General features: G+C 35.6%; 1 protein-coding gene across 3 annotated transcripts in view; it reads left to right on the forward strand.

Annotated features, from left to right (window-relative positions):
• Positions 1 to 19,815, forward strand: part of BRIP1 (BRCA1 interacting DNA helicase 1) — a 153,134-nt gene that overhangs the window by 110,405 nt on the left and 22,914 nt on the right. The window contains exons 18-23 of one of the 3 annotated variants that reach the window (XM_084650623.1): positions 7,458 to 7,570; positions 10,789 to 10,871; positions 12,607 to 12,930; positions 13,830 to 14,687; positions 16,694 to 16,773; positions 18,655 to 18,730. In XM_084650623.1, the coding sequence (XP_084506749.1) occupies positions 7,458 to 7,570; positions 10,789 to 10,871; positions 12,607 to 12,930; positions 13,830 to 14,687; positions 16,694 to 16,773; positions 18,655 to 18,730 (1,534 nt within the window). Of the gene's footprint in view, positions 1 to 7,457; positions 7,571 to 10,788; positions 10,872 to 12,606; positions 12,931 to 13,829; positions 15,944 to 16,693; positions 16,774 to 18,654; positions 18,731 to 19,815 lie in introns of those variants that run through there. The other 2 variants (XM_084650621.1, XM_084650622.1) reach the window with 2 other exon arrangements.

Genomic DNA, 19,815 nt, shown 5'->3' on the forward strand with positions numbered 1-19,815 from the left:
CAGATTATCAGACAAGGCTAGTGAATGGCATTTCTCTTCTGTTGGTGCAACAGTAATGTCAATATGTTGGCACAGATTAAGAAAGTCATTCCTAAATATATTCCTTAGTTAAGCCTTTGGATAAATAATAGAGCAAATCAAAACTTTCCTTTTACCTTTAAATGTTTACTTTTCTGATCCATGAAAAATTCCAAAGTGATATTCTTGTGTTTATCTTGTCCTTAGCAAGTAGTGTTGACCTTTACGTTTTTACTTTACTGTCAAAGAATGTTGAAGGATTTAAAAGTGAAGCTATCACCTTGGGGATTTGTAAGGATGACTGACACTTACCACTTCACCTTAGACGCAGTGGCACTGAGCGTATGCAGCAGCGTTGTACCTCAAGGGAACCTGTTTGATTTTTTTCACTTCTGCTTCACTGGAAATGGATTGAATTTTCTCTTCAGAGGAGAGTTTTGGTTGTATTAGATTTTAATCAAGTCACTTGTTCACAGTCCCTCCAAGCCTACAAGACTGAGATGAGTAGATGGGCCTGGGGTGAATGTGCTAGATGATTTGTCAAACCGTAAAACTTCAAGATCTCTGAGATGCCACATGCTGTAGTTGACAATACTAAAAGTGTTCAGTGGCTATAACATTATATAACCCTTTCCTCCAGTCTTTGTCACTGGGATTAAGAGTGAGAATACTTGGGAATTAATGAAGTGCTTCAAGTGAAAAGGTACTTTGTGGATCAAAAAATAAGAGAAATATGTGTCTTCACATGTAGTTAATACTGCTCTGGCACAGAAAGATGCATAGAGAAATGATAAGATGCAGGATGATAACAGTTGTCTACAGGTGCTCCCTCATATTTCGAGTTTTGAATTATGGGGTTAATCTATCAAATTGCCTCAGTGGTTATTTTCTCTGCAGCCTCTCTTCCCTGTTGTGACTATCTCATTCTATTTCCATTCTGCCAATTTCCTTGATTTTTGACTAGCTTTGATTCCATCTCCATTACAGGAGACATTGGCCCCCAAGTACTACTCTGTTCAAATCCCATGAACTCCAGAGCCCAGTCATTTTTGAGTTGTACTGTGTGGAAGAAGCAGTCTTCAAAATGCAAGAGATTTGAATGACGTGGTGCTGTGTTCTGGAGCTGCAGATATAACCACAGAGATGACAACTGTCCCTTTCTTCTTGATTACTGTTACAGAAAGAAAACTTAAAATGTGTGTGTTGGAGAGGTTGAGATTTGCATGGTGGGGACTGGGAGGTCCCTGACGTTCTGAGTGGCAGTCAAAAAAAGGGAGTTGCTTACTTCAAATATTTTGGAGTTCAGATAGCTTTGCACTATTTGTGCTGTCTTTTATTTCACATTCATGCCCATACATTAAGGTGGGTAATTTTTGTGGGCCTTTTAAACCTTTAAAAATAAATTAGATTTAAAAACTGCTAGTGTCAACTTGTGAAATATTTATGCTCTTGTAGTAAGATTAGTTTATAGCCTCAGTAAGCTTCAGCCACTAGAAGCGATATGATTGCACACAGTTGAGCCAGTCTGATTTATCCAGCCCAAAGCAATGCTACAGAATATTGTGGGTGGCGACAGAGAGAGACACAGCACAGCATTCTATAGATAACCAAGCAATACAAAGACCTGATCGTATCGAAAGATAATATTGATCCTTAGCATATCTTTTAACGCTATACGCATATGAAGATATTTTTTAAACAGAAAAATGTGGCAACTGTGTGTGAAAGTGAAGTAGAATGATCTATATTAAGTAATCTGGATTTTATCTGTAGAACTCTGCAAGGTGTTCATTGGTATGATTATAAAATAAGCTTTTCTACAGCATACACAGAAACTGGTTTGACAGGTTACTGGTGATAGGCATTTGCATATTTGAAACCTTTGTTTGCCCATGAAATGACTGCACCAGTTTGAAAGTAGTGTCCTACTGTTATTATCTCAGTCTTATGGGTTAATACATTGAGATTGTGTGTTTAGATACAGCTTTTAGTGAGCCTACTGAGGAGTGAAACGTGTTCTGTGAAGTACCCTGGTCTTTACATGTTCACTATTTAGTCTTAAATCTCACAGATGTTGTTACTTCTTTTGAAGGAAAAAAATGTTAAATGCTACACTGTTTAATGCTACTTCTATTTAAAAAATTTTCAAACAAGAAAGAAAAAAAGGGATATGATGTCTTTCACTTTCCTACATTTTCAAATTTTTATGGTTACTTGGCACTCATCAAGAGGGTGACTAGACGGCAAGCATGTTCTGAACAAGTATGAAGAAAGACTAACTGGACATATGAGATTTTAAGAAGATAGATTTAAGACCATATTTTTTTTAAATATTCTTTTTGTTTTTTAAATCTGCGGTGGATGGATGTAGGGGTGGGAGTATGTATGTGTGTACCCATATAAACGCACAAATATATTGGTAGAGTATCAATATTTGTTTAGCCTTATCCAAACTGGAATCATCCTATCTCTAGCCTCTTTAGCTGTGATTCTCACAGCACCACCAAGTGGTAGTATAAAGAAGGCGGTAGGTTTCTGGTCAAGGTTTTCATCAGTGCTGCCTTCCGTGTTTACATTTGTGTCATTACAATGCTGAGCTGTTGTCTTGTCTTCAGTGTTCCTTCTGTTGTGTATCAGTTTGTAATTTAAAAGGGAAGATAGAGAACAGTTGGAAAAAATAGTTTCTGAAGTGCTGTTATAGCTAAGAGTGAGCCTGACTTTTTAACTTTTGGCAGAGACCCAGTTCTGGTTTTTTTCCATTTTAGCAAAATATAGCACTGCAGTTGGTTAAATAAAATACTGCCTCTACAAATCTTGAAAATATGCCAGATAAAATAAAATACAATCATACTGATTTTGTCTATTGAAGTTACTCAACATACAAGACCTTGTACTTTAGTTTAGCCATTGAAATTTATATTGTGATATTTATACTGATACATGTGTTTATGGTATGCTGATATTGAACAGTAAACACTCCTAATGCACATTCTCTCTCTTCCAGTTTGGTTTTGCTATAAACTGTTTAGGTCTAAGGCCCTATCCTTGGCTGAAGATAAAACCATTTTGCATGAGTGTCTGGTGGACAATGTGTTTATTTTTACTGAAGAAAAGTTTTCTTAATAGTTTTAATCAGTAGTTTTAACAGATTAGTTCTTCTTCTTATTTATGGGTTGAACTCTGTCCTAAAAAGCTTATCATGAGTGAATAAGACAGCGTAATATTTCTCATATATATTGTTTATGTGACGGTATCTTAAACTTCTAGTGTCATATGCACTTATATTCACCCCAGTTTTATATGAAACTGCCGTAAAGGGAACCTTTTTTTATTTACTGAACATTAAACTGAAAGTACATAATTTAAAGGATAAAATGTTGCTGTGGCTAGATCATCTCACTGTTGTTTTTCTCCAGAAGCTATTAATTCATAATAAGCTGCTATTTGCATGCCCTAATGTTATATATTAAAATGTTTTGGGGTTTGTTAAATTAAATAAATGTGCTGCTCTCTGACACAGTGCAAGTTAAGGCACTATACAGATTTCTGCATGTAACTCTGTAAATAAACCTCCACTCTGACCTGCCACCCCCTAGCTACTCTCCTAAGCATCACCTCAGCACATGGCCAATAATGTAGTAGTTTAATGCTTTTTTCACCATGGGCTATCCAGGCTATTATTTCTTGTATCACCTGAATCAAAGATGAATCCAGGTCTTCACTGGTGAAGCATTGTCATTTCACCTAAACCATTCCCCATCACCCTTCAACACCATCCCCAAAAGAGCTTGTCTAATAAAATGCTTTTTAACTTTCTATATGATTAGCCTTCTGCTTTAGGAAAGCCTTGTAAAATACATTTGAATTATAATATAAACTGCCTCAAAATCTCTCCAAATCACAGTAAGCAAAGTTTGTTTATGTAATTTAGTTTTTGTTGAAACTCAGGGTATTTCCCAGTTAAACTTTCCATAATGGGGAGAAAGTCTGTCTAATTAAGCATTAAAAGAAAGAGTAGTTAACAGGTATAATATTGTTAGACTTCAGCTAATGTGACTGTGACCATGACCTCCCAGATAGATCAAAGACTAATCTTTGTGACAGCTGCAAGATGGCAGAGCTTGCCATAGGCCTTCTGCTGCTGCTTGCTGAAACTATTTGTCTGTAAAGCATGCCTGATAGCTAAGAGTATATTTTTAAGGATGAACAGGTAAAAGTAAAAGGCTGTCTTTTGACATTTTAACTAATCCCTTCTAGCCTGTGGTTTACTGAACATTTAGGATATTTGCTAGCAGGAGAGACTGGCTTTTTCACATATGCATCATGTCATTTTGAATTGGGTGTTGATTTGATGCCTGATAATGCAGAGTTATACAATGAAATAGATTCTGATTGGATTAAAATGACATGCACTGGCCTTTTACCTTTACTAGACTTATTATGAATCCTTAACCCTCAGCAATCTAAATAGTCACTTCATGCTGAAACCTGATCTTTAGAGTGAGAGAAACAGAGTCCTTTTTTTTTGTCATCCATTATTCATATAATGGAGAGGTTAATATCTCTTCCATTAATATATAGACCTCAGTATTTGTTATCTGATGTGACAATGTTTTTGCTAACTCTATTTATATGAATATACCTCTGTGTGTAGTTGTGACACTGCCTGCAATAATCGTAATTGGTGTAAAACAGAATGACAAGTTATTCTAATATTGCTTTACTAAGACTTTCAAAGTAGCAAGAAACTATAGAAATGTTAAATGTGTTAATGTTGACAAAAGGCTTTGTGAAGAAATCCTATTGAGAAATTTATCATGAGATGCAGAGAACTATGAAATACTTTCAGAAGAACTTTGTGACTACTTCATATTTTAAAATATTGTTAGCTTTACCCCCTTCTTAGATTTTCCTAAATTTTATTCTTCACCTCAAATCCTTTAAAAGTACTGTCTTTGGTTATTCTAACTGCAGTTACATGTATGGTAATACAGAGATATGTGTAATTACAGTTTAAAGTTTTTTGTGAAGAATTATATTAATGTTTACAAACTATTTAGGGGGAAAAGATTTCTGTGTGCTTCAAAAATAACAAAAGGAAACCTTATGCACCAGTCAATAAATTCTGAGTGACTGGAACAAATATTAAATCTGTGAAATCAAACTGAATTTACTTTCTGGCTGTAAAGATTGAATTTGTAAATTTGACAGGCTGTTTCAAAGGGCATAAGTACACAAAATAAAATTTCTTACCCAAATTCAAGTTGAAAGTTACCTGTCAGATGTGGTTAGAAGTCTGCTGTTTTCTCTCCTGAAGCGTGTCCTTTCAGATGTCAGTTTAAAAAGGTTAATACTGTGCAAAAGAGCAGTGAAAAGAACCTTTCTTGTGTAGTTTTGTCTTTTTTTAAACCAATACATTTTGAAAATATATATTGGAGCTGGATATATTTTCCAAATAAGAGATCATTCTTCACATTCTCAGAATGGACCTTTAACAAGCACTATCCCCTTGTTTGAAATGGGACGGCAAGGGGTTTCTCTTGCAACTGATATCAGCACTGCTCCTTGACTAGCGAGGATAGGTTCCATTTACCTGGAGAAGCTGGCTTCTTCCTCCAGGAGGCATACCAGTCCTTACTGACCCTGGCCCTGGAGACCCTAGCCCTCTTCTCTAGCTGGCAACATACTAAACAGCTGCTCCAGCAGTCCAGGGTTTATGTAAAAAAATGCCTTTGAATTCAGGTTATAGAGCAGAAATTTATTATTTATTTCATTTACTTTCTCCTTTTCTTTTTTAAAAAAACATCTTAGTGCTTCAGAAGTGTTCCCTCCTTTGCCCACACCCCAAATATTACATTTGCTTTCCATTTATGCTGTGGTGTTTTAGACTTATTGGTCCCAGAATATTAGAGAGACAAGGGGGTGAGGTAGTATCTTTTATTGGACCAACTTCTGTTGGTGAGAGAGACAAGCATTCGAGCTTAGGTAGAGTTCTTCTTCAAGTCAGTTCTCTCAAAAGCTTGTCTCTCTCTCCAACAGAAGTTGGTCCAGTAAAAGATATTGCCTCACCCACCTTGTCCCTTTAATACCCTGAGACTGACACCGTTACAACTACACTACATGCCGTTTCTTTTCTGCAGTTCTGCCAGGTGTTGAGGGAATTACTCCCAATATTAAACCATTGCACATGTCTGTCAGTTCTATACTCCTTGACAGAAACTAGCTGTGCTTGATACAAGTAGGTGTGTTCCAGTAGCCTGGTGAGTTTGGATGGTATGTGGTTTTAGCAGCTGGAGTACTCTGCTGCCTGCTGTAAGGAATGAAATGCAGATGGTGTTGTATAGCATGGTCGGAGTCATAGTGCCTTTCAGTCTTAGACTACTACTTGAAAATGATGGAAATGACCAAATTTAGTGATTATGCATCCTTTGCCAACAGGCCACTGAGGTCTGGATAAACATATGATCACTGTACTGTGAGTGATAAGCTATTACTGAGTGAACCACATATTACGTATGAATAAAATGAGCAGAGTGAAGAACATGAATTATATCTGAAAAACAGAAACATTATTTAGAATTTTATTAGAGAACAATCAGTCAAGTAAGTTTTGGATATTGTAGTGTTTTAGATCATTCATAGTTAAGTAGATACAATTTCTATTTGTGGACATAAAAGCTCAGAGTGATTACACAAATCCTTTGCAAAGTTCAACTGAAACAATGTTCAGTATTGTAAACTTTATGTAGACTATATACAAATTCTTACTGCCTTTTATTAGAACTGTTGATAAACTAATCTGTAATTTCTCAAAGACTGGAAAATAGGGTCCTAAACTCAAACTGTATTTTTTAGAAATTACAGCATCAACACTTAACTGCACAACTGAAATATATAAACACTGATGAGTCTATATAGTAAAACACATGTCCAAAATTATCTCCACTTTGCACATTCCAAAAAATTGTGATAAAACTTTCAATTATGGATTTTATGATATTTTTGCAAAATGAGAGCTAGAAGCTTAGCATTACAATATTATTTTGATTATATTTAGTGAATGGTGATTCTTATGCAAATGACACTAATGTTAGCTATTACCAGGCACACAGCTCTGCCTTTAGTCTGAGACAGCGCTAGTCTAATCTTAAGCAAAGAATGTTCATTATCCTTAATTGCTTAGTAGTGGTGTGATGTGAACAAATGGGGTCTGAGACGGGACCACCAAACTCATTTTCACTTGTGGTTTAAGCAGGGCTTGGATGAAGTTTCCTCTGGAAAAGAAGAGATTTTTTTTAACATGGTGTTCTACCTAACAGCCTCCTCCCTCACTCTTTCATACCCAATTGATTGATTAACCAATTTGTTCTGTTTTTCATTTTATTATATAATTTTGCAAAAAGAAATATTTTAAAATAATATTTTGACTTTATTTTTAGGTTGAGTTAAAGAGGAAATACAATGACCAGCACTCAAAGACAAGAGGCCTTTTACCAGGTAGCCAATGGTATGAAATTCAAGCTTATAGAGCTCTCAACCAGGCACTGGGCAGGTGAGAGGAACTGAATATTATTTAAATATTTTCATTTTTAAACTCCTTTCTCGAGTATGATCAATCCCTCATTCTTAGGACTGGAGGTATTTTTGCATGCCATCTTCATGTTATCCTTGGAATTGTTTAAAATACAGATATTCAGATTTCTGCTTTCTTCAGATAGGCATCAGTAAAATCTAACTGTAAGGGGTTGCCATAAACACTTCAAGCAAATACTAATTAGGAAACTGTGTTGCCCTTTTAAACCCAGGAACTCTTTCATATTTTATAGAGCAATTAGGGCCATGGAAGTATCAAATGCAAAGATTTCCGACTGATGCTTAAGTCAGTGGGTATCTTTCATTTCAAAGTAAATAACTCTGTGACCCATAATTCCTGCCTTGTAAATATTTCTGCCCTCAGTAATCTATGGACCAAATGTCTTGTAACAACTAACACGGGTAAAACTGGACTGACATCTTGCAAATCAGGTGGCAAGATATTTGGCAAGCTGATGTTTGTGCTGAACAAGGGTTGGGGAGTGAAAACGTAACCAAGCTGTTGTCTTCAGTACTGTTTTAAAGAGATTGCTGTCACTGAGACTTTCTGAAAGGGTAGTGTTTGTTGCAAGTAAATGAGGTCAAATTTGTGGGGAGGTCTGCACTTGCAGTGGCATGTAGAATACAGACACTAAACCCCCAGCTAGAATGGGTAGAAATAGCAGTGTAGACAGTGAGGCACTGCTTCAGCGAGTGGAGACCTGCTAGGGTATATTGGCCTTCTACGTGCCCACATCCGCACTGCTGTTTTTAGCAGTAGAGTGTCCTGCTGCCAGAACCTTTCTGGGACTGCAGTGAAAGACTTCAGCAGCTGGGAAAGGCTATGGTGGTGGGAGGAGGGGGAGTGGGGAGGCAGCAGGGAAAGGCTCCAACAGTGGAAGCTGGCAGAGCCTTTCCCCACTGGGGGGAGTCTTTCCTGCAGAGGGGAACGGCTCCAGCAGCAGGACACGACACTGCCAAAATTAGCAGTGTAGATGCGGAGCCACAGCTTGGGTGAATAGAGAGCCTGTATAGTATTGTACTCCCATACATACCCCCACCCTTCAGACATGTCTTTACTCTTCTTGCCTGGGCTATGCCTCACGGGCTATGCTGATGTTTATACTCATGCTGTGGGGCTCTGCAGGTATGTACTCTCTACGTCACTGAGAGAAGTGTGCAGTGCAGAAGTACCCTAAATTTGACTTAATACAGCACGTGAGGGATATGTATAATGGGTGGGAAAGGGATTGGGGGAATATGATGGAGAATAGTAAAAGATCATGATATATATCTAACAATGAGTATGTATCTTGTTAATTTCCTTTTGGGGAGTGAGTAATTTAAAAATAAAAAATGTTAGTTACAGGAGGGTGCAAGAATGGTGATCAGAAATGGAAGACTTCCTGAAGGAAGTGAGTTTGAGGAAGAGAGTTTGGTTGTGTAGTATACAGGACATGTTGTCTGTCTAGAAATTTTTCATTTAAAATATGTTGCTAATGAAAGGTCTTCATTGTATGACTGACCATTTAAATGGAAAAAGAAAAGGAGTACTTGTGGCACCTTAGAGACTAACAAATTTATTTGAGCATAGGCCGATGAAGTGAGCTGTAGCTCACGAAAGCTAATGCTCAACTAATTTGGTTAGTCTCTAAGGTGCCACAAGTACTCCTTTTCTTTTTGCGGATACAGACTAGCACTGCTGCTACTCTGAAACCTGTCATTTAAGTGGATGCACTTTTAACCTGAGCTGAAAGGGAAAGACAGACTCCCCTACTGGTGTATTTGGAAAAGGCTCAGTTGCATGCAAGGGAGAATAATTCTGGTTTATATTCTAATTTGACCCAGATTTTATTATATTGAGCCTTGGAAAAGAAAAGCCAGTATATTTCCGTGCATTTATAAAAAGAGAATATAAATCAAAATATAGTATATGCTGACAGTCCTAGAAAGTGGTTGCTGCAGATAGGCAAGCTTCTTTCTGTAAAAGCGTCCTGTAGGGATTGAAGTGAGCAGAAGGATGTTAGTTTTGAATCTGGCACTTTTCTGTTAATTTAGTGCTGTTACCGTATGAAGTAACATAAGTCCATGAAATGTAATAACAACCTTTGGGAATATACCAGATGGTGTGCATGACCAGGTGACAACTGTGCGATGAACTTCTTGCAGTGCTGCTTTACTAAAAGTGTGGGATATGTTTCTAGTGGGTATAATTCATTTAAATGGCAAGTTAAAACAGCACTTATTAAAGCAGTAAAAAATGAAAAGCTCGGAAAGAATCTTTTGCCTTGAATTGTTTTGTTAGTTTTTTCTTTCATGGGAGGCTTTAAAGATGTTCAAGAAAAATTTCTTTGCTGAGCTAGTTATGTTGCTGGGAATTAGAAGATCTGGATTCTAATCTCATCTCTAGACACAGTGATGTTGTGTATCCAATCAGACTTCTTTTTGCCTTAGTTTTCCTTAATTTGTAAAATGAGGATAATGATGCTTAGGTATCTCTCATGGGATTGTGTGCTCCAGTTCATTTATTTTTGTATAGTTCTATGAAAACCCTTGTCTGAAAGACACTGTAGAAGGTCAATGTATTATAAAAATAATTGATTCATATAAAGTGGCCCTTCAGGATTGTTACAGAAAGCCACTCTTTAACAAACTTTTAATTACAAAGTCAACACCATCATTACCTTGAATCTTGATTTCTTCTTTGTATAGAACCTTACTTTATTAAAGCCTAGCCAGAAAATACTAAAACAGTTGCATCGTTTTATAAATCTTTGTACAACCACACTCAGTGCATTCCCAGATCTTGCTCCTACACTCTTCTCTACTCTCCTTTCAGTATTTATCCTATCTTTCTCACAACAGTAGATTGCCAAACAAATAACATGTCTGTTGTAATTATTAGACATCCAGCGCTCAGTTTATGAAATAACGTGTGACCTCCTAGTTTGTGTCATCAAATGGTCACTCTTGTAATTCTGTGAATTGTGTGAAAAAGCAGTTTCAGTGCTTAACTGTCTTCTGATATAGTTTTTACATTCCTTCTCTCGCAGATATCTGTTTTGCTGGAGCTCAAGAAAGCACATCTGACACATCTTTGCATCTTTTGTGCTTCCAACAGTATGCAAAAGAGAAATAGTTTTCAGTTTTAGATGCAATTTTATTTAATTATAATTCTCTTTCATTGTTCTCCTGTAGGTGTATTCGTCACAAAAAGGATTGGGGTGCTCTTATGTTAGTTGATGACCGCTTCAGGAGTAACCCTAATAAATACATAACTGGTAAGATACTCAGATTCTCCTGGGAAAGATCCTAGTATTAGGATATTGTGTTGGGAAATCTAGGCTTCAAGAGGTGATTTCCCAAAGAACTCTGTTATGTGGGGGAGGCTATAACAAAATATATCCATTAAACTCGTTGGTTCTGTTGTTGTGCAGCTAGAATTCTGAGCAACTCTAAAACCCTGCTCCTGGGTGTCAACAGGCTTAAAATGCACTGAAACACACAAAGTAGCCATTCTGTTATTTTAATTTAATTCCCATTCAGAACATGCTAGTAGTAAGATTTGTTGAAGAAACTTCAATTTACAGAATTTAACTGACATTTTTAAAATAAAATTTATAACATATATAAGAACTATTAGCCATTGTATGGTAAATATAAAAATAAAGGTACTGACTTTCATTCACTTTCATTCATTTGTATGAGTAGTTTTGCACCCATAGTGAACTGCAGGGGCTAATGTTAGCAGTTAGAGGTTTAACCAGGTGGTTTGTAGACATGAATAGCTAGAGGCACCACCATTCCTTTCATAGCATCATTGGACATTTGTTTGTGCTGTCATGATCAGTACAGTTTCTTCATGTTTAGTAAAATTAATGCAGCTAAAACAAAAATAAGGCTTACATGACACTAGTCAAGGCGAAATTTCTTAGGAATAGATCGCATAGCTTTGTTGCCCCTTCTCCATTTATAAACAAGCACAGTAAAAGGATAATGTAAAGGAGATAATGCTCATGTCCAGTCAACAGGTGGAGCTCACATTCTGCCATATAAGCAGTTTTCTGACATGTTGTTTGGTATTAGGCAAATGCTTAGATAACTGAAGAGAGGAAACAAAAGGGAGAAAGCAGAGTATTGTAATTTACACACTCGCACTAAAAGAGTTTGTGAATATGGTAAGAGTATTTTTTTGAAAGAATAAAAGCTACTATACCTTTTCTAATATAGAGTATTTTTAAGGGATTAAAAGATGTATTTTTAATGTTTATGAAAATTAATTTTCTCAATCTTCAGTTTTCCAGATTCATCAAAACATTTGTCTGTCTAAGATTTCTGATATACAATAATTATAAAAATTAATATTGGTTCATGTGCGTATGATATTTTTGGAAGTATTAAGTGATTGTGATTCTTTCAGAAAAAATCTGACACACATTGTTTTCTAATCTGCAAAACATGCAAACTATTTAAATACTGCTAGATTTTGTCATGCAGTGAAACAACTGTAATAAACATACAGTCTATACATAAATTCCTCTTGTAATCATTCATGATCTTTAAATTAATAGCACAGGAAGGAAAGCAAGAGAAACATTACACAGATATCAAAGGACAACAGTAGTAACATTTTGGAAGGCTGCAGCATTGCTGCTGTCCTTAACAGTAGATACCAGTTTAAATTTAATTTAGGTGAAAAATGAGAAGATGGGGTAAAGAATTTTTTAAACCAAATGATAACACCATCTGTACTCTAGTTTTTGAAAAATATTCATAGAAAGCTATAAACAAATCATGCCTTCAATCCTGTAAACAATCTCATGCTTAACTTTACTCACAGGAGTAGTTCCACTGAACTATTTCCATGAGCAAAGCTAAAGCTGTCTATTTCCATGAGCGAAGCTAAAGGTGTAAATATTTGCAGGACCAGGTTCCAATTTAGTAACTTGAAATAGCTACTGTATATAATCTAGATAAAGTAAGTTTGGTTGTAGTGTACCAATTTTTTTTCATTAGGATTATCCAAATGGATTCGTCAACAAATCCAGCACCATGAAAACTTTAGTACTGCACTCGATTCGTTGGATGCATTTGCTAAAAAAAATCAAGTGGGCGCCAGTTCTTCCACCCAGTGTAATAGTGAATCTCTGCTCATACATTCAAGTTCAAAAGATCTGTCACCAACTTCGTCATATGAGGCATCTATTCATCTATCACCAGATGTTCCTGTTGAAAGTAAGGTGCAGAATTTGGTCCTGGAAGCTCATTCACCCACAGCAATCAACACAGTTAATTCTACAGCATCCAGTCAATCAAGTAACAGCATGGCAACAAAGAAAAGTATGCTTATTTCCCATGTTAAAACTTCATTAACCGTTCTCCTAACTGATATTTTTGCGTAGCCTGTAAAATCGTGCATCTTTTTTTGAAAGAGACAGACGTTTTAAAAAAAAAAATTATGAAGTGTTGTGCTGTAAAATGGCCACCTCTCACAAATGTATATAAGCTTTGTTCAGGAGATTACACGATTAGTTGTCATCCCATCTGGTTGTCTTACAACTAGCAACTTTGATAAGTTTATAGTGCAATTTCAAAAATCTTTAACTCTGACATTATTTTGGTTCTGTAATGAAAAATATGAAAATAATCTGAAGATAATTTACAGTACGTTTACATCTACTAATACTGGCATTGTACAAAAAAATAGTTGAATTCACACATATTGTGTCATTTTTTAAATTTTACTTACTCGCATCTTACTTGGAGTTGAGTCTGAGCTACAACCGTGGCTCCAGATTGTTTCCAAAATTTAGAGAATTATACTTCACATGTACTCCCTACCTCTAATAGTTTGGCTAAATCAATACTATGCATGCAAATATCATCAACATTCTGAGAAGTGTGAATCTAAATCTGAATTTAGTGGCTCAAGCTCATCTCTAGTCCTAACCATTTATGACAGATAAGAGAATTTGCACACAGAGAACACAATAACTTAAAGTGAAAAATACTGACTGTGACCCTTATCCTACAAGCTCAATCACACACTTTAACTTTATGCATGTGAGTTGTCCCACTTAAGTCAATGCATAATTATTTGATGGTCTGACCATTTATACAGGATTTCATTTCACACAATAACAACAATTCTGTAAACTTAATAAAATGTACTAAGTGTATTGTAAAATAAGGACAAAAACTAAATCAATTACTATTGTATACTTTTGTGATTTTCACAGATGGTCAGAATTTTGGTGTAGAAAATCATTCTCACCAAACAGTGTGGAGAGAAAAACAGATGGATTCCAAACCAAAAAGTCCTGCCATCAAAAAAGAAAGACAGAAAAGGAATAGTTGGACTAACGCTGATCTTATGAAACAATACTTCAGCAATAAGCCAGTGACTTCAACACCTCTGCCTGTGAATGAAAAGAAATCCATCTCCAAAGCCATGTGCAAACAAAAAAGGAGTACTATTGAATCTAGTCAGCCTGTTGTTAATGGATGCCAGTGCCAGTCGTCATTGCTAACGGAACATACACCGAGTAGACCGGCATTACAACTGGAAACAACTAGTTCCTCAATAAAAAAGGATGAGGCTGCAGCTACTGAAGAACATCCTGCTGAACAGCAACTCTGCACTAGTGGAGTCATAGATCAGTGCATTGAGTTATCTCCAGTAAGAGGAAAAATTGAACTTTCAACGTTAAATGTAGCCATAGAAGCAGAAGCTGAGGATGACAGTATCTATTTTACACCTGAACTTTATGATGATACAGAATCAGAGGAACAGCAAATTGAACCATTAATTCAGACTTGTAATAATACTGTGAATCAGAATGAACATGGAGCTTGCATTGTAGCTGAAGATCTTTTTGAAATCAGTACTTCAAAAGCAGTAAGCTCAACTAAAGAAATAAAAAGTAATGATAACATGAACACAGAGTTAGCTATAATAGTGCAAAATGACAAGATTAAGGGTAATACAGTTAGTGATGCTGAAAGTATTACCAGAGTAGGAGAAGTGGAACAGAAAATATATCAGGAAATGGACACCAGAAAAAAGAAAAGTAAACTTTCCAGATCACGGAACAAAGGTGTGTCTTCCTTCTCATTGAGCAATACTAGTCCATAGCTACCATGTTTTACAGGAAATTTGGAAATTAACTTCATTATGAATCACTTATATTTCTGGTAGGCTTTTTTATGGACTACGTAACCTCCCTAGTAGAGAAATGGTGGAATTGTACTTTCATTTTATCTCTGTTATCAGATTTGATTTTTTTTTATTTTGCATATGCAAATAATACTGCTCTGCTGTTTTCTTCAGACTTCATTAAGATTCTTCTTCACAATGTATGGCTGAAGAGCCAAACAAGACCCAGGGAATCATAAATTGTAGACTCAATAGTACTGTACCTGAAACTATAGGGTGAGGACAAGGTTGATCAGTTGTCGATTTGAATTCATCTGGTGTTGAGCACTAGCAAGCAATTGCTGTTTAGCCCCCAATAAAAATAAAACTTGAGGCAGATACAATTCTGTGCATTTATGTTAGATTTAAAAAAACTAATATACAGAATAGGCACATTCCTTGAGCACCAGGTAATTTACAAGAGATTCCCAAATTAGCGGAGCCATTTTCCATTCCTTCAAGTCTTTCCTCACAAAAAGAACATATCTGCAGATGAGTAGTATTGAGAAGACAGCTTGAAAGTTGATGGTAGTAATAACATCATTACATATACTTCCTTTGTTTCATGTGTAAATAGAAAGTTGAAGTAAGCTAATATCACTGACATCTCTTCAAAATTTACTGCTTTGATGATCTTTTTATTTCAAACATTTTTGTTGATTACATTGGGCTAAATTTTGGTCCTACTGACTTCAGTGGGACCAGAGTTTGGGCCATTATTACATAGTGAAAACCAGAGCAAAGAGAGTTAATGTTACAAAATAAAGCAATAACTTCTATTAAACATTTAAAGAACACAAAATTTGGAATAATTATTTCCAGGGCTTCACGTGTATCCCAGGTTAACATGGTGAATTAACAATTTGACACTGAAGATTAATGCAGAAGGAAGGATTTTGCTGCTATGAAACATTGTGACACATATGTTGAGAAAACTAGTTTTTGTTCCTCTTTTTATATTAATGAAGTACATTTTGGGGAAAAAAATCCTGGGACAATGTAAAGTATTTTTGTGGACATTTATGTATTAGTCACGCGAGTTCAGTTGGAATTGCACATGTGATGTTTTCTTTAAAAATCAGACTCAATAATGTACATTTTCTTTCATCAAGTATTGTGAATTAAACAGCTTCTTTTCTTTCTATATTAAATATTGCTTTAAAAAGATGAGCTCTTATATTTGCAAGTATGGTAAAAGGTGGATAGAATATTAAATCTCTTTTGCATTAGCCTCGGACCCTTCCTCTCCTGAATTTTTGTCTTGTCTTGTTTTGTTTTGATTATAAACTATTTGACGCATGAAACTGGTCTTATCTATGTTCAAGCATTGTGTTAATTTACAGTTACTATATCAATATATAATATCACAATATATAATAACATTGACTTAGGACAAGTGCCACCTATTGAAGTAACATCACCATTCCCATTAGCTACTGAGTTTTCCTTGGAGTTTCCCATCCAAATATTCATGAGACCCATCCTAAATCCTGACTGTTACACACTTGCTTTGAAGAACTGATGGGATCATAGAACTAGATAGTCTTGCTGACTTTTTTTAAATGCAAAAACTGTAAATTCACTCCTACATGCATGCGCGCGCACACACAAGCTTCTTGTTCTCGTGTATATAAACATCAATGGTTGAAAAGCATTTTATTTTTAAATTTTATCAGAGATTTGTGTTGACTCAAAACAGCAAAAGTAAATTGGTTACTTAGCTGTCTACTTAAATTTTTTGTCACGTAAATTTTTTTTGTCATAAGTTAAAACTAACCTAAAACTGTGTTTGGACTTCTCAAGTCAGTGAAATCTAAATTATAGAAAGTATCCTATTATTTTGAAACAATAATTAATATTAATTTATTTTGTGCGTAAAATAATAATCGAATCCCAAATTTATTAAAGGACTGAATGTGCAAAGAGCATGCAAACGAAGAACCAAGAAAGCTGCTAGTAGGGGAAATGGCTTCATCTGTGAAAGAAAGGTACCATATAAAGACTAGATTGAATGAAGTTATTGAATGAGGTAGTGGCAACTGTTGATAACGTGTAAGAAAAATATATATACTCCGTTTTTCCTGTGAGGTGAAATAATGTACAATGTGCATGGTTCTGTATGGTTTATTAGTTGATTAATTATTGTAATTTAAAATTTCAATAAGTAATATAGAGACACTTATTTCTGGATTGAAAAATTGCCCAAGAGATCTGCATTTGTAGTAATGAGTGCTGAGGGCCCTATTCGCATCAGTGGGACTAGAGGATATTCAGCACTTTGCAGAATCAAGCCCATAGTTTGTAACAGATGTCTCCTTTCACATAAGCACTCTTCACTATTTTTGATTAGTGTGTAATTTTTAAGGCAGGGTTTTCAAAAAAGCCTAAAATCCTAATTCCTTTGAAGCTTATTGGGAGTTCAGCACCTAACTGCCTTAGGATCCTTTGAAAAATTTTGTAGCATGTAGCCAGATTGCCTCTGTGATCTTATGTGAGTTTGTAAGTTGAGAATGGTCAGTACTTGGGTGGAAAACCCCCAAGGAAACCCTGTCTGTTACAAGACGTCGTATTGCTGATTAAGCAGACAATTCTCTTCCTTTTTATAGTATTAAACTAGTACCCCACCAGCATGGTGCAAGGGAACATTTTGAGACTGTGAAGTCCTTTTTTTGTCTGAGACTTAAAACTAAGTCACTAAATGCTTGTGGTCATTAAATATCTCTGGCCATTTTCTTGAGAGAGAGGGTATTAGTCCAAATGTCCTAGCCTGGCAGCTCCTCGGATGACGGAACTCATGTAAACTCTAAATATCAGTAATCTGTAAAGTAATTCTGTGGTCTTCTGGAACAAATGATGTTCTTTAAATATATTATCAACTAGCAGTTTTGTTACTGCCATAGATTATAAAACACAGACACTGCATTTCCGATTCCAGAAGCCAATAAAGGAGCAACATGATGTGGAGTAACTTTTGGGTCTGGTCTAGTACAACATGCAGTCTTACCTGTAAAAATGTATTGTTTGTTATATTTTCTTCATAAATTGTAGTCTGCTGTTTGTTAAAATGAACGGTTTACCCACGACTGGTAAATTAATCTTTTAAAGTACTAGTGAGAGCGTTGATTGTAATTTTGAGCCATAAAATTAACTTGTGCTGTCATTCTACTGTTCTCCATTACTATTTTTTTTTAAATTCCAGGGCTGCAGGCTGCAGCCCTTATCACAGGAATATAGGTGATCAAGTCTATGGCGCTACCTATATAAGTAAGGGGTGCAGGATTGGGCCCTAAATGCTTTACAAAACCATACTTTATGGTGTGCTCTAATTTCATGAAATATTAATCTATTCAAATACATGGAGCTATTCAGGTTAAAATATAAAATAAAACTCCAATATACGAGAAAACTACATTGATGCTTTACATTTCACTATAATTTAGAGAAAAACATCTAGATAACAAATTTTGTACATTTCTTTGAATAATACACTTTATAATCTGGCACTCAAAGTTGTGTTTGGAGACTATGATGCCAAGTCTATTGTTTTGTCTTATTTGGTCTGCTGCTCAACCTCTTTTTTTGGAGACTACAGTATTATAAAATATCTCATATATAATATATGTAAATTAGGCTAGTCATTTTATTATTTCGTATGATACATATTTTACCAATTAATGTAAATTTAAAAGCAATTAAATATTGATTCAAATGTATTTGTGCTTCTAATATTATTTATTTAGATTTGAAGCAATAATTTTCATTAGTATATTACTTGATAGGTTTTTATTTTTAAATAATTATGACCTACATATTTAGACATTAAATGTTTAATACATTAATTTATGTATTGCCTTCTTATATTGTGGAAGGAAACACACAGCCAACCTTGCAGGTCAGGACTGTATTGTATTGTCTGTGGAGCTGAAATATTACCAAAAGCAGAGGGTAAGACCCGTTCCAGCTCATTTTCACTTTGCTTTTAGGGCTGGAGGGGTTGTACATTTTTTTTTACCTTGCACCTCTGAATACTGAAAGTACGTTTTAGAATCATCATTAGTTAACAAGAAGGATAAGGTAATTAGTAAATTAATTATTTCTTTAAGACAGATTTTAGATTTTCTGCATTTCTTTTCACTGAAGTTATTACAGTAAAGCAGCTGCTTTGTTTTCACCTGAAGTCTCATTCCAGACGACAGACCCTCTTAGAATGCGTGGAACTGTGCTCTCTGACTGACAAATAGCATTTTTTATTATTGGTCTCACTGGCCTTTCCCTAAATTTAGAGACAGGCTGGTGAATTACCATAAAAGTGGTGGCTAATGGAAGCAGTCTTACTGTTGCTCTGCCTGTTTATGATAGTGTTTTAAACCTCGACATACTAACCTGGCTTGCAGCACAGCTGGCATCTATTTAAGTGGAGTATGCCAGCTAACTGGATAGCGCAGTCTGTGACAGTTGGTTCTGGCAGCATCCCCAGATTAGAGAGAGCAAGGGGAAGGGTGTGTTTTACCACCCAACCCTGCCATACTTGGGAGATATGTCCTTTCCCTCCGTTAGGTGTTGTCACTATGTGGGATGACCAGGGCTACATGAGATGTGATGGTATTTTGGCAGAGTAATTTGAAAAAGACCAAAAATATATTTTTGATCAAAATAACAAAGTTCATACATGGCTTCCTGCATAACATGATCTTATTGTCATTCCTCTTCCTTCCTGTCCCACTGCTTAATTTTATATATTTTTTAACCCTGACTTGTTGTGTCATGTCAAACCTGGATTATAAAGTCTTTATTTGACTGTGACTTAATTTGTTCTTGTGAGACATCTAACCCTCTTTTGGACTCCCAAACCTTTATGGTGATGATAATGGTCTTGCTTGCTGACATTTTAGAGTCATGCTACTAGACCACATACACTAGTGGCATAGCTGGGGATGTTAGCATCAACATTCATTGATGAAGACATGGCCATAGTACACCATAGTATGGTTAAATGCAGAGGCTACAACTTTATTAAAATTCTTAACCAA

The sequence above is a fragment of the Lepidochelys olivacea genome (assembly GCF_965140295.1).
Source record: "Lepidochelys olivacea isolate rLepOli2 genome assembly, chromosome: 17".
Classification (NCBI taxonomy): domain Eukaryota; kingdom Metazoa; phylum Chordata; order Testudines; family Cheloniidae; genus Lepidochelys; species Lepidochelys olivacea.